Source organism: Pollicipes pollicipes, unplaced genomic scaffold (genome assembly GCF_011947565.3).
Source record: "Pollicipes pollicipes isolate AB1234 unplaced genomic scaffold, Ppol_2.1 Scaffold_3447;HRSCAF=4054_pilon_pilon_pilon, whole genome shotgun sequence".
NCBI lineage: Eukaryota > Metazoa > Arthropoda > Thecostraca > Pollicipedomorpha > Pollicipedidae > Pollicipes > Pollicipes pollicipes.
This window is the reverse complement of record NW_023596297.1, coordinates 22,260,394-22,286,315: the sequence shown is the minus strand read 5'-3', so window position 1 is coordinate 22,286,315 and position 25,922 is coordinate 22,260,394. Positions and strand designations below refer to the sequence as shown.

General features: G+C 53.7%; 2 protein-coding genes across 2 annotated transcripts; both read left to right on the top strand.

Annotated features, from left to right (window-relative positions):
- The first annotated feature begins 1,355 nt into the window (after window positions 1-1,355).
- LOC119092293 (uncharacterized) lies at window positions 1,356-16,616 on the top strand. Its single transcript, XM_037215264.1, has 8 exons — window positions 1,356-1,361; window positions 2,061-2,208; window positions 10,409-10,509; window positions 13,760-13,955; window positions 14,718-14,794; window positions 15,155-15,304; window positions 15,485-15,684; window positions 16,472-16,616. The coding sequence occupies exons 1-8, from the start codon at window positions 1,356-1,358 to the stop codon at window positions 16,614-16,616; spliced, it is 1,023 nt and encodes a 340-aa protein (XP_037071159.1).
- A 383-nt stretch (window positions 16,617-16,999) lies between these two features.
- LOC119092051 (A disintegrin and metalloproteinase with thrombospondin motifs adt-2) lies at window positions 17,000-25,703 on the top strand. The gene is made up of 7 exons (XM_037215011.1): window positions 17,000-17,052; window positions 17,425-17,578; window positions 18,081-18,176; window positions 18,698-18,815; window positions 19,219-19,440; window positions 20,590-20,762; window positions 24,844-25,703. The coding sequence occupies exons 1-7, from the start codon at window positions 17,048-17,050 to the stop codon at window positions 25,102-25,104; spliced, it is 1,029 nt and encodes a 342-aa protein (XP_037070906.1). The 5' UTR covers window positions 17,000-17,047; the 3' UTR covers window positions 25,105-25,703.
- The last annotated feature ends 219 nt before the right edge of the window (window positions 25,704-25,922 follow it).

Genomic DNA, 25,922 nt, shown 5'->3' with positions numbered 1-25,922 from the left:
CGTACGCCACATACGTTCAAATAACTACTATTTACTGTGGTTGATTACTTCGACTGCAACGCTATGTGTATTGAGAATCGGTGACTGTGAAAAGAAATGTTTGTCAAATCCCCTGCCAAGTTTCAGTGAGGGAAGCAGCTCGTATATGTAAACGTAGTTGTACTCGTAAATGCGGACCGTATTGATCCTTACGCATTCGTCCAGTTTACCCGCAGTTCAATCCACATATCACGTACATTTGAATGCCTCAACCTTCGGACATGAAATGGACTTTCTCGCCGTACGTGCCTGATGTTTGTATCCTCACTACTTTCCGACAAAACTTTTCGCGCACGTCAGGGCTCAGTTCATGGCATAATATGTGTTACTGTTGGCATTTTTATCACGGGATCGTGCCGGTTCCTTGCGGGCCGGCCGGCGGGGTCGCTCAACTCGAAGGAATTCAATAACTACTGGCACGCGGAACGTTTGTATCCCCATCCTGCTGATCACGTGATATTCCGTCCGCTGCTTTGCTTTTCCACGAAATGCCATTATTTGAAGTTCAACGTGGCTTTGAACAGACCGGATAGCACAACACACCCGGTCAGGCACAACGGTGTTCTGATTTCCTGATTTATTCCTGAATACCTCATGCAACATGAGCTTAGATGCCCGTACCAAAGCCATCGGGAATATAAGGTGCAGATAAACTTCTTGACAGGTCGTTCGCTGACATTCCAGTACATGGTGTCTTGTCTTCAGGCATCGTTTTCCTTTATAGGAAATCCTGAAAGAAACATTGGCATGGCTTAAAGCTATTGTCCATAAAGTATTATACCATATTATCAATATATCCAAGCACATGTTGCTTTGTCATAGCGTGAAGGCATGCTCATTTACCTATTGACAGCTGTTATCATTTACTTGGATCACGTAAGCTGGTGCAATTTTGACTACGTTGTAATCTGCACTTGTCTCGGTAGGATTTCCGGCCCCTTTGATCCATGGGCAATGCCTTGAAGTAGCCGCTCCTCGCTGGCTGGCCCAGTTGACATGCTTCTCGACATAGCTTTCTTTCGGAATGGTGCAAGCCCTAGCTGTGAGAATGCGGCTCTGTTTGCAGCTCCGCCGGCAGGAGCGCAACGACGCCGTCCGTTTGCATGTGTGGTAGCACTGCACTGCACCGCTGGCTTCTGTGGGCGTACATACACGTGCGCATGTGAGAGCTCGTTTGAGCGCCTGTGTTGTCCAGGGTCGACGTACCGCCAAATATGTGACGTAAAATGACAGCCGGCCTTAGAAGAGTAAAACTAGGGGTGTGCGTTCTGCGCTGGGCAGTAACAGGACCACCCATAATAACAGAATAACGCAATATGGCAGTGTGCACATACCTTGACAGGAAGGCTGCATCGTGGCATTCGGAATAAATCAGACCCTCATCTCACTTTAGTAACACTTGCAGCAGTGTAACTGCATTGTCGGGGAACTGGAGAGTTCCGAATCGTCATTATCCGTGAATACCTACTGTAGGCGGCGGCCAATTGCAGAGGCACCTTTCGTCGGCTATTTTTGTCGTACAGTCTGGAAGAGAGGTACCAGCTAGGACTGTGTCATGCCCTCTCACCGCATGCCCGTCACATAGCTACGGTATTGGATCACACCACACCAGTCTGCCGCGGGGGTGGCCTGAGTCCTGCGCGGGCTTGACGGGGACGCCGTTGGGGTGCCCGACCCACCTGAATTTAGAAGGCGCTTTGCACGTGCCACTGTCGAAGGACAGTCACGCTTCGACCACACTGCAGCACACGCAGGTGGCGAGTGTCCATACGGGTTTATTTTTGTCGCTCAACGCTGGCTATAATTCCATCACCAAACCTTTTCCATCCATCGAGATAAATATGTCCCAGAAAAAGGACAACTAGCAGACTGATGCCCGCCGTAAGAGCTTCCTTTAACCTTGGCGGGGAGTACGATGAATGCCGATGGGTTATATAAGCCCGTCACATTGCGGCGGATCGAGTGGCGATGACAATGGTACAGCGCAGGCGCCTCCGGACGTGACTCCCGTCCTGTTCCAGCTGCCGCCGGAGCTGCACCAGCTGATGACGCCGCAAGAGGTGCGCCACTTCCTCGGCTCGGAGCTCGCCGAGTACGAGCTCATCTACGTGCGCGCGGCCGGCACCAACTCTAGCATTCACAAGCGCAACACCGACTCGCCAGAAGGACGTGCTGTTCGAGGCCTTCGGCAGGTAAGACGCGCTCCTGGCGTGAAGCGCATCTGTGAAACACTCTGCAGTTTTTTACGACTCAGCGTGCAAGCGACTATACTTAATGGCATTAACACTCTGTTGGTCTATCTCGTGCTTCAGTAGTTTGATTTGTGTCGAATCGGGGTCTCGCAAAGTGTAGTCTCGCCACTGATTCATTTTGGAACGGCCCATCAGCAATCATACGGCGTTTTAGCATACAATTATGAGTACCGTTTTCTACAAGGAAATACACATATCTGTTTACGTTGTAATTGTCGATACACGATTGCCTGTCAAACCTTCCTGGTATTTTTAACTTTATTTTATTGCAAATGGAAGGCCCTGAGCTACATCACCTTACCAGAAAATATGGTGACGGATAGTTGCATTACATAGCCCCTATCAGGACTATCATTTAACCTGAATAAGCGGAATCGTATCTTACAGAGGTCGTCTCTCCTGTGATATTGTATTTTTAATACAGGACCAAACATCCAGTGATCTAATGTCGCACCTTCGAGGGCCTTATTGTCAAGCAAAGTATTTTGGAACGACAGCTCAAGAGGTAGCACCGATCTCGTACACCGCACCAAACCCGATGTTGCTTTCCCATGAAACCAGCACCAGGCCCGCCTCATGCATTACGACAGCTACAGCCAAGGTGTCTGACATCGGCAGGCAGGCAGGCAGGCAGCCGACTGACAAAACTGATCAGTTCCTAACACAGCTTCGGTCTGTATTATTGGAAGCGCGTTGCAAATCAAGGGAATGAATGCCGCTCATTAGACGGCTTGGCGGTACCTTGGCTATGCAGCGTGCATACCAAATAGTGCCTGTTGAGAGTTAGGCAGGGAGAGGAGAGTAGGAGTGAGAAAGAGAGAAGGAGGGAGGGGAGAGAGAGAGAGTCAGAGAGAGAGAGAGAGAGAGAGAGAGAGAGAGAGAGAGAGAAGATAGAGAGAGAGAGAGAGAGAGAGGAGAGAGAGAGAGTAGAGCGGAGACAGAGAAGAGGAGAGAGAGCGAGAGAGAGAGAGAGAGAGAGACTTGGAGAGAGAGAGAGAGAGAGAGAGAGAGAGAGAGGAGAGAGAGAGAGAGAAGAGAGAGAGAAGAGAGAGAAGAGAGAGAGAGAGAGAGAGAGAGAGAGAGAGAGAGAGAGAGAGAGAAAGGGAGAGAGAGAGAGAGAGGGAGAGAGAGAAGGGGATGAAAGGGAGCAACACCGAGAACGAGAGCATAGCGGTGTCACACTCAGCACGGATTTGCAGAGCGCCAGCATGTGCTGCGCAGAGTGCTGCACAGGGCATGGCCCCATAGCGAGCGGCGGAACCATCAGCACCTCCGCGACGTAAGAACGAGCGCACGTCAGCAAGCTTATTTCAAAAGCGTATGGCCTCTGTTGGCGAGGTAGGACAGCCTCTGTCTGCTCCATTGACGGGTAGTTCCGAAGACCAGCCCGGTCAGAATTGATCTAGTAACGGTCGCCACTTAAGGATTGTTGATTGTGGATTATGGCCGCAGTATTGTGATCAAAGGATGTCGACGAGTCTGCAGCCGTCTGGGGCTCAAGCGAATGCTGATTGTCCGCAGTGACGCCAGCGACTAATTCTCGTCCGCAGTGACGCCTGCGACGAATGCTCGTCCACAGTAACACCTGCGACGAATGCTCGTCGGCATTGACGCCAGTGACCAATGCTCGTCCGCAGTGACGCCAGCGACTAATGCTCGTCCGCGGTGACTCCAGCGACTAATGCTCGTCCGCAGTGAAGCCAGCGATTAATGCTCGTCCGCAGTGACGCCAGCGACTAATGCTCGTCCGCAGTGACGCCAGCGACTAATGCTCGTCCGCAGTGACGCCTGCGACGAATGCTGGCCCACAGTAGCACCTGCGACGAATGCTCGTCGGCATTGACGCCAGTGACCAATGCTCGTCCGCAGTGACGCCAGCGACTAATGCTCGTCCGCGGTGACTCCAGCGACTAATGCTCGTCCGCGGTGACGCCAGCGATTAATGCTCGTCCGCAGTGACGCCAGCGACTAATGCTCGTCCGTAGTGACGCCAGTGACTAATGCTCGTCTGCAGTGACGCCTGCGACGAATGCTCGTCCACAGTAACACCTGCGACGAATGCTCGTCGGCATTGACGCCAGTGACCAATGCTCGTCCGCAGTGACGCCAGCGACTAATGTTCGTCCGCGGTGACTCCAGCGACTAATGCTCGTCCGCTAGTGACGCCAGCGACTAATGCTCGTCCGCAGTGACGCCAGCGACTGATGCCTGTCCGCAGCGCTTCCAACTGATTTTAATCGAGCCGTGATTTTAGAAACCATAGAATGTGCCTTCTATCAGGCAAGAGAAAAACAACCGCAAATGCCTTCGGCCACGTTTGCCTGTCCATCACGGCCGGCAGCTGGCTTTTGGCCTGAGTAGCTTTTGCTCACCGCACGCGTATTTTGGCTGCGTGCCTGTTGCTCACCATGGCTGGGGTGTGGCTGTGTTTCCCTATCTGGTTATCAAGGCCGATGGATGCGCTGCTGAACGCTGTTGCTCGGGTGATCGCAGCTTACACCATCTTCAGCATCCGCCACAATACTCGGAACTTGCACCATCTCCAGCATCCGCCGCAATACTTTGAACTTGCGCCATCTCCAGCATCCGCCACAGTGCCGGAACTTACACCATCTCCAGAACCCGCCGCAATACCCGGAACTTGCGCCATCTCCAACATCTGCCAGGGTACCGGAACTTACACCATTTCCAGAATCCGTCACAATGCTCGGAACTTGCACCATCTCCAGCATCCGCCACAGTACCGGAACTTGCACCATCTCCAGCATCCGCCACAGTACCGGAACTTGCACCATCTCCAGCATCCGCCGCAACACTCGGAACTTGCTCGATCTCCAGCATCCGCCGCAATAGTGTCCACATAATCTGCGTGTGCCGGCAATCCTAGCAGGACGGACTGAGGCGTGTCCAGAACTTGGACTCAGTAAACGTCAATGTGAGCAGAAAGCATGTTGCACTCCTTGGTGCAGTCATTTGATAGCGTGCAAACTAAAATGCATTTAGTTCATTGCTACCGATGCGTTTTAAAGCCTCTCGCAAACGCTTTCTCGCATTCGACTTGACATTCATATCACACACAATTCAGGATTCATGAAGCTAAACAAGGTTTGATTTAACAGTTGCAACTTCGCTTTGCCGATGGTATCGCCGTGCTTGACCTGCTTGGGTGCAGGAGTAAACGGTGCACATTTCACATTCCGCAAGAGATTTGCAGCGTCATTCGTATGTACCACGCACTTCATACATTCAGACAGCTCGCTCGGCCTTTCGTCACAGTTGGCATCGCTATTTTGTGGCGGTGCTTCATGACCGTAGATCAAAATGGTTTATGGGCTCAGTATAACTCAGGAACGTTTATGGTGTCCATATCGGGCTGAGACGACATGCTTTGTTTGAAACAAGACACGTAGTGGTCTTGCTCTTGTGGTTATTCGAAGATATTGGTCATGTCGTGAGACGTGACGGGTTCTTCGTCATCGCGTCTACTCCACGCTCATTTGGGCCGATAAATAAACTCCTCCTCCATAGGATGCGGCTACTTTGTCCGTGCCCATGCGCCTTGGTAAACAGAGCCGGAGACGGATTACGGCTTCTGTGTCCCCGCCCATACGCGTTGGTAAGCGGGGCCGGAGACGGATACGGCTTCTGTGTCCCTGCCCACGCGCGTTCGTAAGAGGGGCCGGAGACGGATACAGCTACTGTGTCCAGCGACCCTGACAGGCAAACTTGGGTGAAACATGCCCATTCGGCAAACTCTAATGACGGATGTCTCTTGAACAGAAAGCTCCGGTGATGAACAACGTTGACGGACAAACTCAGGAGAAAACAACACAGATGATGCAGAACAACAACTCAGATGTTCGTAAAAGGGAAACTCTGGTGACGGATGCCCCTGCTGACAGGCAAACTCTGGCCACGGATGCCCCTGACAGGCAAAGTCCGGTGGCTGATGTCCCTGCCAGGCAAACCCTGATGACTGATGCCCCGCCATGCATCACAGACAATTGCACGTTGTCGGAAGCAGATGGATTTCAGCTCTGGCTAGTGATGCATGCATAATGTTCAGGATGTGTGTGCATCCCCGAGCTATGCGTGTCCCTGAGCGTATTTCCTAAAGCGGGTTGATTATGCAGTTGATAGAGTGGGCTGATAAAATCAGGAATAACCGTCCCGCTGCCAATGCTACGTCTCTAATGCTTGGAAGCGCTCGTTTATTTTGGCTTGCTTCCTAAAAGTCTTACATAACGTGTGGTTTAACATGGTGCATTCAAAGCATCTTTTTTACAAGACGCTCGCATGACATTTATTTGACCACCTCAGCTGTGCTGGTTCAAGTCCTCGGATAATTTTGCTTTGGCTCTTTTGCCTGGCTCGACTTTTGAAAATTTCACGTGGGTGCGATGTTAGGAAATGGCCACTCCGGCGGGGCCAATTATGTGAACATTTACAGTAGGGCGAAACGTGTAATGTATTCCATCAGAAAACGGCTGTAAAGTCTGCCATTCAACGAAAATTTCCTTTGCCAGGATAGGTCACCATGTCGGATAATTTTGTCGCGCTATTCCAGTAACCCGACAAACTCATAGAAATTCGCCTTTCTATGTTTGGTCATTCTGAAAAATGATCTTCGAGATTATCTACACCCCGTCAGGATTCATGAACCAGTCATGAAAGCTTGGATTCCCGAAACCTTTCAGGACCCAAGTTGTCCACATCCCATTCGGATAATGTGTAATGCATTTGTCGCATGAAGACCTTTGCATTGTTCAGCAATAATTTGACATCGGGTCACACAGGCGTTTAAAATCTGGGTATTGTTTGCCCAAACCAGCTCATGTTACCAACCCAGTCCGTGTCACAGCGGCCGCTGGCCCACCCAGTCCGTGTCACAGCGGCCCCTCCCGCGTCACAGAGGCCTCTGACCCAGCGCAGCCGTGTCACGGTGGCCCCTGGCACCAGTGGCACGCGCGCGGTCTGATCGATCACCGCCGGCCGGTGGCGTCGCCTTTCCGACAGGCTCCGTGCCGCCGCCCTCCGCCCGGCTTGACCCAGTGGCGGGCGGTGGAGGGGCCGGACCGTGCAGAGTGCAGACTGGCAGGGCCGCTCAAGAGGCGCCATTGTGCCCACGCCCGGCCGGCGCTGTTGACTCGGCCGTCGCTGGAGAATGATGGGTGGGCGCCGGCGGGCCCATCGACAGGTGCCGAGAGCGGCAGCAGCTGTAGCCGCGGTGGCAGGCACTTCCTCAGCCGGCCATGGCGCGCGGCGGGCGGTGCAGGCGCGGAATGCTTCACCCCCCCCCCCCCCCCCCCGTGGACTGCACTGGGCTTCTTATGTTGTGATACTCAGAGCGGTCTTGGTCAGGGCCTTGGGCCTTTGGTCTTTCTCATTTGAAATCGCCACCGTAAAACTGAATAAATGAGGCTCCACAACAGAGGCCCCATGAATGTCACGCATAATGTCGGCTGCTGCACATCTACTTCCGGATCTTACTTAAGTCCATAATGCTGAAATAAGAGCAAGCAGGCCAGGTATTTCCAATTCCTTTGGAACGCTGTCATGTCCACCGCTCGATCAATTCTAAGTGGGCCTCAGTCCAATACTGAGCATGAACTCAAGAGCAGCTCGGCGCACAATCAATCACCCGCAACAAAAGGGCAGGCATGAAGCACCGTGTCACGGGGCCGGTTTGGTTAGGGCTCTGTCGGTCAGCAATGACCGTGTCAGAACTATGTGGTAAAGGAGAGAGGTTGGAAGTGGGGCACCGGTGACGTCATCCCGGCCATCCTGGAGTTCACGGACGTGGCGCCGTGTGCCCCACTCGCGGTACGAGCTTGGACAGTCATGCGTTGGAGGCACGGGCGGCGTGACGTATTTTTGGTTGTTGGGGACGGAGACGCGGTTGAACTTAGGTGACCTGAGTATGCCCAATACGCGGGCTTCTCAGACAAATCTGTCAAACTTTTGCATGTGCTATGGTCCAAAGCGTATGCCGTTTATTTCTTATTTTTTGTTGGTGTGCTAAATAGTTAGGAACTTTTATTGGCGGTGCCAACAAATATGAATTCTGATAACAGTGGTAATGTTCTGTAATGATAGATGCACCGCTATATTCGTCGAAGATACGTCTCCATCTGTCGGTGAACATCAGACTACTTTAGAAGACAAGAAAAAAGATCATCAAAACGATTCCGGAAGTTTAACAGGCACACTTGTATTAGCGCCAGAACGTTGCTAGACTGCCAGTGACGGTGTCAAGACCAGCACACAAATCTAGGAAGTCTGCGTTCAATAATGCATAGGTATGAGCATCACTGAGTTTTAATTCAGTGGCTTGCAAGCGTTAAGGTTCAGGACTTAGGGTCGAGGTCCAGGCTCGCGGGTTCAGAAGCGTGACGCGCATACTTCTAGCAGCAATCGATGCTACCTTGTCCTCTTGTTACCAGCTGACATACCCTGCCACCTTTAAGGGGAAATCTAGCAGCAATCAATGATACCTTGTCCACTTGTTACCAGCTGACATATCCCGTCACCTTAAAGGGGAAATTCGTTTCATTTTACCTGCATGCGGTGCGCCTAAAAAAGCCATCGAACGATCTTTTAGCACTTGCCCTGTCGGACATCTATTGCTCAAACCAGTGACCTAGGCAGCGCGAGGCGTTACTGGTCTACCGTTACAAAGATGACCGATGCCGTATAAGGGATATAGTAAATGCATGACCTCGCAGGCACGCTGATTGCGAGGATGACCTCAGGTTTATATTTATGAGATGTGATGCGCGTGCCTCTTTTCACCTCAAAGCACAGAGAACCCTCTGAAAAACAGTTCAGAAATCGCTTACTGTTACCGTTTACTGTTGACGTCTCTCAAGACGCTAGAGACGCATACAGCCTAAAATCTGTTTAAAATTGTTTAGCTTGGAGTTTTAAGTATAACAAACAACGGACAAATAGTCGTGGAAAGTTCCATATTGCAAAGAGATGCAAAATTTCATCTCGATGGTACATCCACCGATAAGCGGCCGCGGCCTGCTGCGGCCCGGCAGGTCAGGCCGCGGGTCCCGCATCGTCGGCCCACCGATCGGCGCGGGGGACGAGCATGACGTCACGTGCATGACCTGGGCCTAGTTTCATAAATACAAAATGCACTGACTTTTAGAATGCGTCGTGTAGGCATCCCAACCGGAACAAATATGCTGTATTTGATCTTTCTATTTTTAAGTCGTTGAGTATTATGACGTGCTCGTTAGACGAGGATGTTTTAATTTTGAATTCATACGAAGACAACCAAGAATGCCGAGATTACTAGTTTTCCTTCATGAAACCAGGCCCCGGCCCGACTCGCTCGGCCAGGGGCGAATCGCCTAGTAGAGTCGCTGTCGCGTGTGCAGTATTTCGCGATGGTGGGGCGGGCCACAAACACAGGCCTTGCACTGAAATACCGGCGCACGAATTCTCCTGCTAGGCGACATATAGTAGCGTATGTTTTGGCTTCCTGATTTTTTTACGTGTTAACTCGATGTCCTAATCGTTTACACTTGTTTGCGTGCATGTATGTATCTGTGAAAGAATGAAAAGGGAGGGGAACGTACTCCCACTGCCACCGGCCCCTCTTAAATACGTCCGTGAAGAGCCGTACCAAGTTATTGTAATGTGTGTGAGATTGTGTGATGTCACCCACGTTACCAGAACCTGGACATGCGCTCGACTATTCTGAGTCTATGAGATTGCGGGGAGACGTCCCTGGCATTCTGGAGGTTGTGGAGAACGCGGGCCAGCATTCGTCATAACCCGCGGCAACCGATGTGGGAATTTGCTGCAAGAGGCCCTTTGAGTTGAATGCGTCATAAACTGACGCAGCCCGTTAGTATGGCATTTTGGATTGCGTTTATACCGTAGGTTAAGACAGTGTTCTGCTGCCATTCGTCTTTGACATATTTCGTCCATTCTTTTGTTCACCCGTCCTGGTATACGGTCTTTTACGTCTGCCATTCGTCTCTTTCATCGCACTTGTGATCATTGCTCAAACACATCTGCCCACAGACCGTATAACCTTCGCCTGCGGCGGAACCGCCATCTACTGAGCGACACAAGCCGAATACTTGAGCGGCTGTCGGTAGATGTCACCCGAGAGTACGTGCGCGGTACGGGAGACTGCCACTACCTGCACGCCGGCTCCGACCTGACAGCGGCGGTCAGCTCCTGCAGTCCCGGACAGCTGGTACGGTTTGCTCCTGCAGTCCCAAACAGTTGATACGGTCAGCTCATGCAGTCCCGGACAGCTGGCACGGTTTGCTCCTGCAGTCCCAAACAGCTGATATGGTCAGCTCCTGCAGTCCCGGGCAGCTGGTACGGTTTGCTCCTGCAGTCCCGGATAGTCGGTACGGTCAGCTCCAGTGGTCCCGTACAGCTGGTGCGGCCTCACCAACATGGTCACGGCGGATTCTGGGTCCGGCCCGCTGCCGTAAATCACATCACCACGCCCACGGCGGGCACCGTGCCGGCTCTGACAGTAGTTTGTCCAGATGGATGTCAACGCTATTGTAAGACGGTGGGGCTTAGCCTTTGCAGTGGAACGGCCCCCAGAACCGTTGAGGCTGTTCGAACATAACGCGGCCAACAGTGACAATTGGCGGGCGACGTTCGAAATTCAAAGTTAAAGTAGTGCCCCACCATTGCAGCATATAAAAAACCTCTAGTGAAACCTCAGGGCCAATTATGTCTACGAATAGCACTAGCTAGTGCCACTGCAGTGCCGTCAAGGCACAATAAGGATATCGATTTTAATTATTTTTGCATCCAAATTACGCTGTCAAAGCATTGTAACACCAAAACGCTTCTTCTCTGCAGTCACGACTGCCGTCGTCATGAAAACCGCCGTTGCACCTTTACCGGTGTGAATAAAAGAACGTTTGTGATTGGTCCAGCGGGCGGCAAGTGCCTGTGACCAAGAAGAACAGTGATTCAAGTTTGAACCAGTGCGCCATTTTGGACCCTGTGGCACTCCCATTCGAAAAGCCAGTGTGTCTCGAAAAGAGCCACTGTGGCCAAACGCAATGGGACGGGGGAGGGTGAGAGAAATCATAGCCATAGTATAGCGTTTCGTTGAGTTCGTCAGACAATAGCTCCATGTTTGCTTATCTTTTTGTCTAAACAGAGTGCTTCGAGCTTTCGTAGCATTTATCACTTCCGGAGGAGCGGCTACGTTAAATAGAAACTCCGAGCTATTCCGAGGGATTTCGAGAAAGCTGGCACTACTGATCAAGTGGTACGTTTGTGATCAAACGATAAGTGAAAAGTGCAAAAACGTGGCATGCTCCCTTTCAAGGCGGATCATACACTTGAGCCGCCAAATCTGGTTTAACACCATTTAGTGGTGTAACAATGCACCAAGTCGTTATCGACCCATTTTTGTTCTTTGTAGTTGTATGGGGTCTCAGATCTGTAGCATTTGTATCATGCTTCGTTTTCTTCAAACCTGCCGGAGGATTTCTATGGTATTAGCATTTGATGGGTATATGGACTTCGAAGAAACTCATATATGACAGACCATTGGTATGCTCAATGCTTGCTCAAGCGTGTGCATCAACTGTCGCAAAAGTATGCATCTAACTCTTTCACTACGCAATATTTTGCTTGCAAAAGACGTGCCGATTTTCTAAGACAATCAACTATGGTTCCGATAACCGATAAAGCATTCCATGACCATCCATTATGTCTATTTTATAGCGAAGTCTCAGCAGGAGGCTTTGCGCCAGCATTTTTGACACGACGAGCTGCACGCACATCACGCATACTCGAGCAATGTTTTGGATCCCACAACTGTCCACTCGCCGGGACATTTGCGCTGTAGGGCATTACGTATGGAGGACCTAGTGCATGATATCTACGCGATCCACGGCTTACATTCCGCATTTGTCAAATGTTGAGCGCACGGATTTGTGGATAAGATCTGATTGCGAAGCGTTGCACCACGGGGATCACCGTTTGGATGTCTGCTGGGGAGCCCGCCCCGCAGAGGTCAGTGACCCGGGTGACCCCGTCGACCAGCCGGCTCCGTCAGGTACCGCAACCTGAAGCGTGTCGCCGTCCGGCCGCTCAGAACAATCATACATCACATCTCTGTAGAAGGCGGCCTCATCTGGCGCTAGTTAGCGTCGGACGGCGTGAGTCATTTGTCACCCGAGCTCGGCTGCACGGCACGGAGGCCCCTGGCGGCAGGGGACGCTGCTCCCGGCGCGGGTCACTCTGTATGCGAACACGCGCCGCCGGAAACACACCGAGACCTGATTCTTATCACGTGCCGTATCGTATCTAACACCACCTGAGTTTGAGCGCGCGTGCAGCGAGCTTTGCTACGGTCTGTAGAAGCAGGCTCACAAGGGTCATCAAGGCCCGGACCCTGCTGCCAGACGGTGCTGCTAAGGCAAGTCTGTGCAACCGTCAAGTGACTATACAAGCACATCATTCGTAAGCTTATTCAGCTGCAGCTCTGTATCAGATTAGATCGAAGTTCCTTCTACCGACAGTCGAATGCCAGGAGAGATCAGCACTCGGAGGTACGGTGAGGCCACATGCATGTGACTTCGAACATTCACATTACAACGTACAGGAGCATTTACTACTTCAGTTTGCTAAAGAGCACAAATGACTGGCCCCGCCTCCGCCCCACCAGGCGCTGTGCACTGCCTCGCCAGTGTGGTGTGACGCAGGGCTGCTCTCCGTGGCCAGATCAGGCCGCGGCCCGATGTTTTACCTGCACGGTCAGAGCGGATGCGACGTCCGAGAGGGACCGGCGCACCTCATGTTGTATGCTGAGCCATTGTCACAAGCTTATCCCCATATCGGGTCCGTCCGTTCTGGCATTGGGCCTTCCCTGATCCGGATGTAAAACCAGTGATTTCTCTAATCCAAGTGGGACTTCAGACCCATCCGGAAATTGCCTCGCTAGTGTGGTGTGACGCAGGACTGCTCTCCGTGGCCAGATCAGGCCGAGGTCCGATGTTTTACCTGCACGGTCAGAGGGGAGGCGACGTCCGAGGGAGACGGGCGCACCTCATGCTGTATGCTGGGCCATTGTCACAAGCTTATCCGCATGCGCGGTCCGTCTGTTCTGGCATTGGGCCTTCCCTGATCCGGATGTAAAACCCGTGATTTCTCTAATCCAAGTGGGACTTCAGACCCATCCAGAAATGACCCCAGCTTGACTCTGGCGTAACATTTGCGTGTCCGGGCGTGACCCCTGATGATCAAGCGTGATGCCTGATGACCGAGCATGACCCCGATGGCTGAGTGGGATCCGTGAGGACCGACCGTGACCTCTGATGACCTGGCGTGACCCATGATGACCGAGCGTAGTCCCTGATGGCCAAACATGACCCCTAATGATCTAGGATGGCCCCTGATAACCGAGCGTGATCCCTGACGACCGAGTGTGACCTCTGATGACCTGCTGTGACCCGGGGTTACAGCGCGGGTTCGTGTCGGACGGCCAGACCATGCTGGACATCGCGCCGCTCAGCCGGCGGCTCAGTCGGCTGGTGCGGGCCCGCCGGAAGCGCTCCGCTTCCGAGGACGGGCACCCGCACTTGGCCCGCCGCGTCATGCTCGAGGACGTCTTCTCCTTCATCAATGGCTTTGATATCAGCGACGACTTTGTGTACCCCAGTAAGCATCAGGAATGACTTAACGCCTGCGTTCAGTTCATTTGCATACTTCCACGGCGTTGGTAGCGTTGGCGTATACTCCCGTGGTGCTTGTTGTGCTGGTGTATATTCCCACGGCGCTGGTAGTGTTGGTGTATACTCCCACGGCGCTGGTGGTGTTGGTGTATACTCCCACGGCGCTGGTAGTGTTGGTGTATACTCCCACGGTGCTGGTAGTGTTGGTGTATACTCCTGCGGCGCTGGTAATGTTAGTGTATACTTCCACGGCGCTGGTAGTTTTAGTGTATACTCCCACGGCGCTGGTAGTGTTCGTGTATACTCCCACGGCGCTAGTAGTGTCCGTGTCTATCAGAGCTGCCCAGTCTGAGCCTGCCGCTTCATCTGAACAGCGGTCAGCTCGACGGTCCCACCCGCCTCGCGCCGTGGACCTCAATGGAGGCCTGTGGCAGCATACCGGGCGTCTCACCCGGTCTCGCCTGGCCATTATCTGCGGGTTTAACACATGCAGGTGGCAGTGATCGCCCAAGCCGTGGGCACGCCCAGGCGGGGCGCGCGGGGTAACGGGCCCGCTGAGGGTTGCAGACCATCGCAAGCCATGCAGAAGCAGGAGCTGTAGCAGCGACGGAAAACGACGATCTGTTAGCCGGCGGTCTTGTGTGGATTCTTCAAAATATTGAAATGTTAGACGGTCGTGACTAGGGGACATGTGTTGCGGGGTGGTCAGGTGTTTCTGCTTGACTTCAAATACCGGTTCCGGTTGCAGGTTTTATCAATCCGAATGCGCCTGACATAAACAAGAACATCGTGAATACCGGGGAAGACGAGCTGGAGTTTAAGGGGGTAAGAACGAATGCTCTCTGTCCGGTTTATTGAAGCTCAGATACCGCAAAAATGACTTTGCCAGTGTGCTTAATTAGAGAGAGCAATAATCAGGCATCGAAGGCGAGCGTCTGGTGCCGGTCACCTCTGAGTCGCTTATCACGAGCCGCTACTGCAGGCCGCTGCGCTACTCACAGTGTATTGATTGAAAGGAATAGGTGCATCAATGCAAAATCGAGCGCAATCGCTCAGTATCCAACGTCAACATTGTCATGGGTAATCCAGTCGTGAGGTGCACCCCAAAACATGTGCACGAAAACGTCGCAGGCCTGTACACATTTCCATGCGGCAGTGACCTTAACACGGGCCCCGGTTCTCCAGCCACCGCCGTTCGACCGCTACAAGCGGGGCAATAAGCGGACGCTGGAGCTGGGCCTCTACGTGGACAAGCCGGCCCGGGAGACATTCCTTCCCTTCTTCGACAACGACCTCAGCGCGTTCGTCGACTTCATCCTGGGCTTCATCAACCAGGCGAGTGCTGGTGTTATCGCTCGGTTTGCTATTTGAGTGGTCACTCGCTCTACGAGATAAATCGACGGATTGTCACGTTTCGGCGGTCTGTGCCCACTTCATGTCACAGGTCCTGCGTGTGGCGGTGCTCCCGGTGCGTGTGTTCCGTTGTGATCGTCGTTGTGCCGTCCGGTGTTGCAGATCCAGGCGCTGTACTACCTGCCGAGCCTGGGCGTCAAGGTGGACATCACCATCAACTACCTGGAAATCATGGAGACCCAGCAGATGCGTCACTACGGAGGGGAGCGGGGCGAGCTTCTCACCTCGTTCTGCAAATACAATACTCTGATGAACGGGAAAGCCAAGGATAATCAGTGGGACATGGGCCTCTACCTATCCGGGTGAGTACGCCGCTGGTCCAATGAAATTCTCCGTAACAAAGCGTCTACCGGAAGTCTTTCGAGAAAGGCACGAACGCTATCCAAACGGGAGTCACGGCAATGTGTGCGCCCAACGCTTGCCCAGCGACCTACTGTGTGCTGTAGCAGGCTGTCCCCAGGCAGGTTCTGCGGCGGCGTCCGACTTGTTCCCGTGTTGTCACCAAACCGGTGCGAAGTCCGAGCCAGGTATCGCAGTCTTCCGCCTCAGTTTCGGGTTCTTGTCTCATTCCAAATCACGCGCTTGTCGTTTCAATCCGAGGATCGCTGCCAAATTATGGTTCGTACCAGGCGGCTTGTGCGTCATTTTCAGTCCCGTGTGTCTGTTCACATCAGCCGTCCCACGTATCTACCGTCTCAGCTTCACGAACTGGCCCCACGTAGTAGCTCCACAGCACCTCTCATGTCTTGGACGTGACACAGAGCGGGGAGACTGAGATGCAAGACTTCCGTCTTCCGGCTCAATCTCGTTTATCAGTCTCAAGCACAAACTGCATGCCTCAGTCCCGCGTCTCAGCCTCATGCATCGTGCTGAAGCCTCACTCTCAACATCAGAGAGACCTCATCATGCCCCAGCCTCACGTCTCAGTCCCACGCCTGAACTTGCCGTCCCAGGCTGACGTGTCATTATCACGTCTCAGCCCCACGGCCGTCTCACGCTCCAGTTTCACGTCTTCGCGTGCCGTCTCGGTCTCACGTCTCATCCTTGCCAGCTGGCTCCACCGCCGTTCATGCGCACGGTGTGTTTCAGACTGAACTTTTTCGCCGTGCAGAAGGGCCGCAGGTCTCCGGTGACCATGGGCCTGGCCGTCATATCGGGCGTCTGCCTCGACGAGTACTCCTGCGTCATTGGCGAGCTCGGCACCACCAACGAGCAGGTAAACCGTCCGCGATAATGAGCTGCGTATCCTGCGAACGCCGCTTTCTAGCCTCAGAGAAAATTGGCATGCGCTCAACGCCAAACTCATGTGACGCAAGTCGATATGATACGCGTTTCTGATGTTTCGTAGCGAAAAGCAAGGAAAGATCTCATCGTTCATCGCACTTGTCTCCGTTAGGCGTGGCGCCAGCCGGCACCTGCCGAACGCGTGCTTCGGCAGCAGCAGCCTGCCACAACTTACGCCTGTCACTTCGCCAGGGCAAGCCGTACCCGTCAGCCGGCTTCACCGCCGCCTACATCATGGCCCACGAGATCGGCCACAACCTGGGTATGTTCCACGACTCGCAGGGGAATGCCTGCCCCAAGAACGGCTTCATCATGTCGCCGAGCCGTGGCACGAAGGGCGAGACCACCTGGTCCTCCTGCAGTCGACAGGTGCTGGCGGATATGCCGTGAGTAGGGGAGACGTCCCACCACCTCGTTGGGCCCAGTGTAACATTTATCAATCAGCCGTGATACGACAGTTGGAATTGCTTGATGCAAGCTAGATAACAATCAACACAAGAAAAACGATGCTTGAAAGTTTCTGAAGGAAAAAGCAAAAGCTCAACAATTTGTTAGAATCAGGTGACAATCACCGCATCGAGCTGGTTACAAAGAACTGATGACATTTCATTTATTATGTAAAACACCTTACATATTTCTCATAAAGCAGTCATGGCATCATACCTGTGCGGTACAGAACATGGGCCTTTAAAACCGACGCAATCTAGTTGATCAATCAAAATGCATGAGAAGTGCACAAAACGCCTTGTGGTCGACAGCCCCAACTGCCTGGACGATCTGCCGTCGAAGCGAGCCGTCCAGAACCACAGGATCTTCCACGAGAGGCCGGGACAGGTGTTTGACGCCTACGACCAGTGCCAGCTGCTGCTGAAGGACAAGGATGCCGAGCTCTTCAGCGTCAGAAATCTACCGGTGGGAGAACAAGCAGGCCCTGCGAGAGACCGCCACATGCGTGCTTGGGGTTCTGACGAGAGTGCCTTTGACATTGCATTCCACAGTGACTGAATCCCTTTTAGGCTGCTTCCATGACCATCGGAGTTAGGAGCCGCGGTTATCCGTCGGTGGAGCCTGATGTCGACAAGTATCGATGATCGAATGCTCTTGACCAGCCTCTTGCATCGAATGCATTTGTAACGTTGCTCCGTTCTTTGGGTCGTGACACGCTTGTTGTTAAACGCGTACAATATGTCTTAATGGTGGCAGTGATAGCCGTGATAGCCGTGATAATAGCAGTGATAGCCGCCGATGGAACGTGTTGTCAGCTACGTGTGCTGCGACGGGGTTCGTAGGAACACTAACCTCGCAGCGCTCAGTTTTCAATCGCCGCAGCTGCGGCAATGTGCCACTTGGCGTTATCGCCGCACTCGGAGCGACGCATCGCAACAGTCGCTGTCACCGACTCTCCGCCCCCCAGGAGAGCTGCGAACGGATCAAGTGCAAGTCGCCCAACCGCATCGGCTACTACTACGCTGGCCCGGCGCTAGAGGGGACATTCTGCGGCAACAAACGGGTAACGTGCTCCATCTGCCGGCGGCGCCGGTATTGAGGGCTCTATTGATCACACTGTTGGTGTAGGGTCTCATACAATCGTCATCGGAGTGGTCCAGCCGCCAGGGCGCGCTGTTGCCTGAAAACGGGCGAAGATGCGCTTCGCTCTCCTGCGTGTTTCGTGCTTTGCCCTGGTGGGCAGGCCCGCTAGCTAACCCGCCGTTCTTCCGGTGTTCAGCCGGTGTGAGCCGATGTGACCCGGGTATGAGCTGGCATGAGCCGATGTGAGCCGGGGTGAGCCGGGGTGAGCCGGCGCACCTCAGCACGATCTCACTCGCGCCTCAGTGTGTCACCAGTGGTGCATCAGCGGCAGGTGCCGGCCCTGATCCAGCCCGGCCGATATGAGCCGGTGTGAGCCGGTATGAGCCAGTATCAGTCGGTGTGAGCAGGTATGAGCCGACGTGAGCCGTTATGAGCCGGTATGAACCAGTGGGAGCCGGTGCACCTCAGGCCGATCACACTCGCGCTTTGGTGTGTCACCAGTGGTGCATCAGCGGCAGCTGCCGACCCTGGTCGAACCCGGCGCCGCCCGTCATCCAGGGCGGCTGGGGAGAATGGAACGTGTCCGCCTGCGCCTCCGGCTGCGTCGACAAGGCTCTGGGTGAGAACGCTGGCTGGGGTCCGCCTTCAACTGCAAATCATAGCGGAATGAATGCTCCGCATCCCCGTGGCCAGTTTATTTTCCGGATCTTTTCCGCTTGAAGCAACATTTAAAACAGAAGAAGGTTGTGGTGTTGCATGTGGTTTGCCTGTAAAAGCCAGTAAAAATGGACAAACCAGTGAAAATAGATAAACCACTGAGAGCAAACTTACGAAGGTAAAAGATATGAGTCATTCTCATCCCGCGATGTTATTTCACGTGCTTTTTTTCTTTGTGTATCTTGAACATCCTTTCTACATTGCATTAATCCCAGACATTAGCGTTCTCGTCGTCACACGCCGCCGTTTTCCACCGCCATCAGTGCTGCCACCTACACACTGTTCTCCTCTGCCTCCACCACCAGGCGTTTCCATAGCTCGGAGGCGCTGCGACAGCCCGAAGCCGCTCAACACGGAGGACCGCTGCCTCGGGGCCGCAAGTCACGTGGAGTTCTGCGAAGACGACACCCTCTGCAACTACCGATTGACGGCTAAAGAGTTCGCCTCACAGAAGTGTCGCGAGTTCAGTCAGCTGGTGGATGACATCCGGTCCAGTGGAGTGGGCATACAGGTGCCTTACACTGAGAGTGAGTAAGCTGACAAGGCGACGATATCACACATACACACACACACCCTTACCCCACATAACATCAGGGCATGAGCTGCAATGAAATTGGGACGGGTGGAAACGAATAAAAGTGCTTCTGCCGGGAGTGTCCTGGTTGCCATCGGCACGTAGTTGGGATGGGTGGAGACGAATAAAAGCGCTCCTGCCGGGAGTGTCCTGGTTTCCATCAGCACGTAATTGTACGATGATATTCGATGTCATGTTTGCATGGTCCCCTTCATTACCTTCACTACACGGACCAATACGTGAGGAAACCAATACTGACAATAAAAAATGAAGTTGAAGACGTACAAATGAAAAGATCAAGATAATGGGCGACATTTTACGCTGTTTCTCACATAGCGCTATTCAACTCGCTCTCCGGCGGCCTTGAATTGTGTACCCGGTTGTTAATTCCTGGATACGGCTCTCCCCGCCCCACAAGAATTGTTCGATGATGTGCTGACACAAGTGACTACTAGCTGTCAATGCTCTTGAGGAAACATTCTCCAACATGTCTTTCATGGTCGTCCGATATGGTTACTGCTGCTGAATGTCTGGAAACTTTTACGCTCAAATGACTGTGCCTTGGCTCAGTCCAACTCATATGAAATGCGGTAAATACTTAAGAACACGAGAGTCCTAAGTTTGAAAATCTGCGCCAATGCATGATTTTACGGGTCACAAGCAAGGCGACAGCCCACCACCGGGAATTATTTGTCGCATGATTTGGCTCGGTTTGGATTATATCCCTTCCTGCCAGTGATGACCATTTCAGGGCTATGGGATGCTGGGGAGTGGGTAGCGGTGGGGCAGACTAACGGCATGCACCTGGTGGTCCATCCGCCGAGCCTTAGCTCGCACGAGGACCACTGTGCGGGGTATGCGCTCAGCGCTCGGACGGCGCCCGCTCGCCAGGGTGCTCCTAAGCTTCTCATAGCTGATGCATGTGGCTTGCCCCGGATCAGCGGGGCGTCGCGAGGATGCAGGGTACAGCTAAAATGAGGAAAAAGGGCAGATGATCTCGCATGAAATTTTAAGAGCACATCTTTACCTCAAAGCTTCACCGGGCTGCTAGGTATGATTACGGTTATCCTCGGAGTCAGCTCACCGAATGACCTTTCTTCAGGCAAGCCGTGGAGCGCGTGCTCCATATACTGCAAGCTGAACAGCGGCACGTGGTACACGCCGCGGCAGGACCTGAACGACATGGGCGTCGACACGTACTTCCCCGACGGCACCTGGTGTCACAACGACGGCCTGAGCGACTACTACTGCCAGCTGCACGAGTGCCGCCCCAAGGTACCGCCGGCGCCGGCCGGCTGGCGGCCGCCCGCTGCCACCACCCGTCCTCCCGCCACCCTCCCCATCCCCTGGTGGAATACCACACCACGCCAGCCAGTGTGGCCGCGCCCACCGGCCACCCTCCGGCCGTGGACGCGCCCGCCGGCCACCTTCCGACCGTGGCAGGGCTGGCCGAGCCGGCGGCCCGACAGGTGGCAGCAGCAGCGCCCGGCACCCTTGACGAGGTTTCCGCCACGTCCCACCAGGTGGCCGCCGCGCGCCGCCGCCGCCAGGGGCGCCGTCTCCACACTCGAAGCCAGTGACACCACGTAAGCTCCTCCGGCCAGTGCGCGCGGGTGTAACGTGGAGACGCTGCTTGAGGTCCGCACGGAAGCGGACGAGATGGCACGCTGCCGCAGTCGGCGTCGGCCAAACTGCCACAGGCTCTGCCGTTAACGCTTTTATCGTGCCGGCTAACCCCACAAGCTTTGAATGCCCGACTGCGCCGATACCGCGCTGTGGTGGCGCAACACACACGGACACGGAATGCAGGTGGCGCTGCTCCGTGTCGGTATCGGAGTGAGCAGCTGCTTCCGCTTGCCAGCACACGTGCCGAGCATGAGTCCACCCACATTCCACCCGCATGGTCCCGCGCTGAGTCCAAGCCGGACCTCGTGGTCCTCTTGTAGCGGTAGTTACAGTATCCCCTCTGAGGGATACCAGCCTAGTGCAGAGGTCACACATCCTCGGTCAACAGCAGACTGCGTGCGCAGCTTTTGCTCGCGTCTTGCATCGGCTCGGCTCAGACGGCTGGAGTTACAGTTCATATCGACATAGAAGGGCCGCTGCCGTACGCTGTCGTACTGGGTCCGTGTTATCAGCCAGCAATGGCCTTTTTTACTGCCTGAGCGATTTTTGAGATTGACGTTTACATTGGCATTTGCTCACTGTAAGTGAGTTTACATTCGGGGGCACTGGCAGGATGTACCACAAGAAGCGGAGTCAAACGCGAAGACGGCTTCAAAGCGATTCCCAGCAATGGGCTGCAAAAGGTCAGCAATTGAGTTATAAGGTTCCCGTGCTATGGAAACGGCTACACGAATAACCTGACCGGACCAATCAGACCAATAAAGTCTGCTCGCTGTAGATCACATGGCTATTAAATATGCATTCATATATTATCGAAAATCCGCGAAAGAAAGCCATCATACCTTGTAAAGTGAACACGGCTAAGATGACAAAATTCCATGTCATAGACTAAAAAGCTGTTCTTAAGCTGGGAGCTCTTGTTCTGACAATGATCGGCCTTTAAATTACTAGAAGGTATTGGTAAACGACATCAGGAAGCGAGCATTTGTTGTATTTATGCGATTCCGTTCAGTAAATCCATAACTGAGTGAGTGAAGTTTTGTCAAACTTGCCATTGTTTGCTTCGTAACGTCGTTGAGCCAGTACCTCCCAATAGACCTTTCCTTCTGATATCAGCTGTACTCAAAATTGTACAAACAAGCAGCATTAGCAAAACATCCGTACGCAACAAGGCGGGTGACGGTTTGAATGACATGCTTCCTACAGAAAACTCGTTCGTGCCGTGCTCGTTTCTTATTCGGCATGACATTTTGAGTAAGACACTTGGACGTTTCGAATTCTAGACCGGAAGGCATTTCGGCAGCCACTCCTTTCTTCAGTATACGTCTGGATAGACTTCTAGACCGGAAGACATTTCGGCAGCTGCTCCGTACTTCAGTATACGTCTGGATAGACTTCTAGGCCGGAACGCATTTTGGTAGCTGCTCGGTACTGTAGGACACGTTTGGCTAGACTTCTAGACCGGAAGACATTTTGGTAGCTGCTCGGTACTGTAGGACACGTCTGGCTAGACTTCTAGACCGGAAGACAGTTTGGTAGCTGCTCGGTATTGCACGACACGTCTGGCTAGACTTCTAGACCGGAAGACAGTTTGGTAGCTACTCGGTACTGCACGACACGTCTGGCTAGACTTCTAGACCGGAAGACATTTTGATAACTGCTCGGTACTGCAGGGCACGCCTGGCCAGCTAATCTCTGACCGCTGTCGAGGACAGCACCTTGTATTTGCGCCTCTGGGTCACTCCTGGCTCACCCCTGACCCCCGTGTGAAGAGGGCGCACAGAGACAGCGCAGCGTGAGGTGAGCACATTACCGGGGGCACGTTGTGTCGTACCGCCGCCCAGCCGTCTGCATATGTCCCATGAGGAAATGAGCCCACGAGCGAGTTAACGACCCAGGCTGCAGCTTGATGGACGGCTGCCCCGGGAAAATACTGCAGGCCGCGACCGTGCCGGTCCAGCTGCTTCTATGACCCTGGCCAGTCACGCTGAACTTGCTGGAACGCGATGAGAGCCGGCGGGCTGAGCGTGCAGTGTGGGAGACGAGCTGGGCGTGCGCGGCTGGGAGACGGTTAGTGATGGCGCTATGCTGTTGAAACGCAGCATTACTTTGGCGGAGAGTTGTCTGTGTCACGGTCCCAACAGGAAAATACTCAGCGCTGCCTTGGGTCTGCTTCGGGAAACCTGCATCATTCCGTCTCCTCGTAGATGTTAGTTGAAGACACGCCGTAGCAGGGCCGGAGCCGCAGGTTTTTGATAAAGGGGGTGGGTGTGGCGCGACGAGGTCGTAAAACCATGACACCACGTCTTGAACGAAAGTGGGTGATAAATCATGCGTTGAATAACTTGCGTTCTCATAAATGATCATTGCTGGGCAATTCCTGATGTGCCTTGCGCTGCACCGTAGCGCAAGGCACACAAGGCACCGTCTCCATGCCCTACCACCGTAGGGCATGGAGACGCGAAACCGGGAATGGGCCAGGGCCCATTAGCCCAAATGCGATAGCCCAAATGGACCCGTGAATGGGCCTACAGCTTTCTGAAAATTTAGTATTGGCCCTGTGTGCGTTATCCGGCAAGAAATAATCCAAACAGCTGTCATCCTCTTTTTCTGCCACGTAGACAAATATTCGTTGCCCAATTTTGGCGGAAAACAAGTTATTGCAGTTCCGTTACTTGTTTCTCGTTACTTGCCTTCGTTACACGGTGCAGATATCATTTGGACCGATTGGCCATATAATATACTCGTGTATAAAGGTGTGCTTATACGGTGACTAAAGCTGCGCATGGTGATATTTTGTGCACATTTACCTCACAGCTGCGATGTGGCTTGGACACCCGAGTCCAAGATTCTAGTTTGCTTATCGAAACATAACAACAGAGGAAACCCTACCATTTATTATGGTGGCGATGAAAACCTCCAAACGACATGCGGCTTGATGATCACAGAGTTTGCATACTTCTTACTGGCAAGAGTGACTGTGGCTTGAGCTGAATCCATTCGATACAGGCAAGGTGATGTACGTGACGCACTGCTGCTGCGTTGACCTGCGTTCTGCACGAAGGCTTTGAGGATGGGGTAGGATGGGGTTGGAGGAGAGCAGACTTTCCCCACCTATCCGACGATAGGGGACGCGTCTCTTCTCTCCGTCCTCCCCGCTCCCCGGTAGCACCGCCACTGCACCGCAGGGTATTGTGGCGCGGATCTATACAAGACTGACAAGAAGCGGAGCCTTTCCCCAGCGCCCAGTTTTCCCGATCCGTGTGCGCAAGCCGCAGCTTGCATGCAGTCGCACGTTGCATTAAACTGCTAATGCTTGCGAACAAACGAAATGCAGCGGCCTCATTAACCCTGATAAGTTCTTTGAAGACGTCCGTGTTTTTCTTCTCTCATGCCAGCAGTAGTGTGCTCTGTAAGCGCGATGCCAGCAGCAGTGTGCTCTGTAAGCGCGATGCCAGCAGCAGTGTGCCCTGTAAGCGCGATGCCAGCAGCAGTGTGCTCTGTAAACGCGATGCCAGCAGCAGTGTGCTCTGTAAACGTGACGTAACCAACACGGCCATCCCGAGAAAGGCGCGCTGAGCTACGACGCCGTGTAAGTGACTCTAGCCTGATGCCGATCACATCAGTGAGCTGCAGGACATTCCGTTTATTATTATATATATCACAAACTATCCTGACGCAGATCACAGCAGTGAATCAAAACGTCCTGTGACCTGTGACCCCATCACAGATCGGTGCGGTGAGCCAGGACGAGGCCGGCGACGAGGAGGCCGCCGCGCCGCCGCCCCTGAACGTGCTACAGAACGCGCTGTCTCGGCCGGCGCAGCTGCCCGAGGCCCTGTCGGTGATGCACCAGCTAGACAGCCAGCTGCGCCCGCTGCAGCCCGACCAGCCGCCAGAGTTCGCGCCGGCCGACTCGCAGGAGGCGTTCGGAGAGCAGGACGTCATGACCATCGACGACATCAAGGAGCTGATGGCCAAGCAGCAGTGACGCGCCGTCATCTGGTGACGCCGCCGCTGGCGCGTGGCGTCGCGAGGCGTCCGACGCCTGGAGCCTGGTGTCCGGCGGGCTATGGCCCGGTGCCTGGCGCTGGAGACTCGACAGCGTTGTGTTCTGAGTGCCGGTGTGCGGGGCTTGGTGGTGGCGCGGCGCGCGGCCGCCAGCCGCCGCGTCTGATCTCCTGGGTGTGCGGCGCCGGTTGCGGGATGTGCGGGTGTGGGCTTGGGACAGGCTGCAGTCGACCTTGAACCGAACGTCCAGTTTAAATATCGTCATGTCGTCTATACCTCAGGATAAAGAAGTGGACACGAACTGTGTCGCACTGCAGCTGCACTCACCCGGACCTATTTTGAGGGACATCGCTTGTGGCATTGGCATCGCATCTATTTATTGACTCCGTTAGTTCGGCGCTGTTGGTGCTAGATTGCCATTGATCGAAGCATTGGGCGCATACGCATTTAGGTCGTGGCGATTGTTGTTGGCGTGTCGGTGCTATCACGCTGCCACTCGCGAAGGCCCGAGGATCATTACTCTGGTGGACGCGTGTCTTGGCCTTTGATAGTTTTATACTTTTATAAGTTTTTGCTGGGTTGGAGTGGGGTTAATAAACGGAGAAAACGAAGCACGTGTATTTCCCAATCAGCTGATATCACATGGAACGTTGAGTTGCACCAGCCTCGGACATAAGCGGCGCGAGCAGGCATCGGAGCATACCATCGTACCGTTCGAGCGTGTGAATCTCCAGATTCGCCGCTATCCTCGTTTGGTAGAGATTGAGACAGGCTGGTGGAAATGACGTCATGCGGCAC

What these genes read in the sequence shown, in the direction of transcription:
- LOC119092051 (XM_037215011.1), top strand. An exon ending in TCAGCGTCAGAAATCTACCG is followed by an intron (nt 17,579 to 18,080) that starts GTGGGAGAACAA and finishes TCCGCCCCCCAG; the next exon opens with GAGAGCTGCGAACGGATCAA. An exon ending in ACAGGTGCCTTACACTGAGA is followed by an intron (nt 19,441 to 20,589) that starts GTGAGTAAGCTG and finishes ACCTTTCTTCAG; the next exon opens with GCAAGCCGTGGAGCGCGTGC.
- LOC119092293 (XM_037215264.1), top strand. An exon ending in CGACGACTTTGTGTACCCCA is followed by an intron (nt 13,956 to 14,717) that starts GTAAGCATCAGG and finishes TTCCGGTTGCAG; the next exon opens with GTTTTATCAATCCGAATGCG. An exon ending in TCCTGGGCTTCATCAACCAG is followed by an intron (nt 15,305 to 15,484) that starts GCGAGTGCTGGT and finishes CCGGTGTTGCAG; the next exon opens with ATCCAGGCGCTGTACTACCT.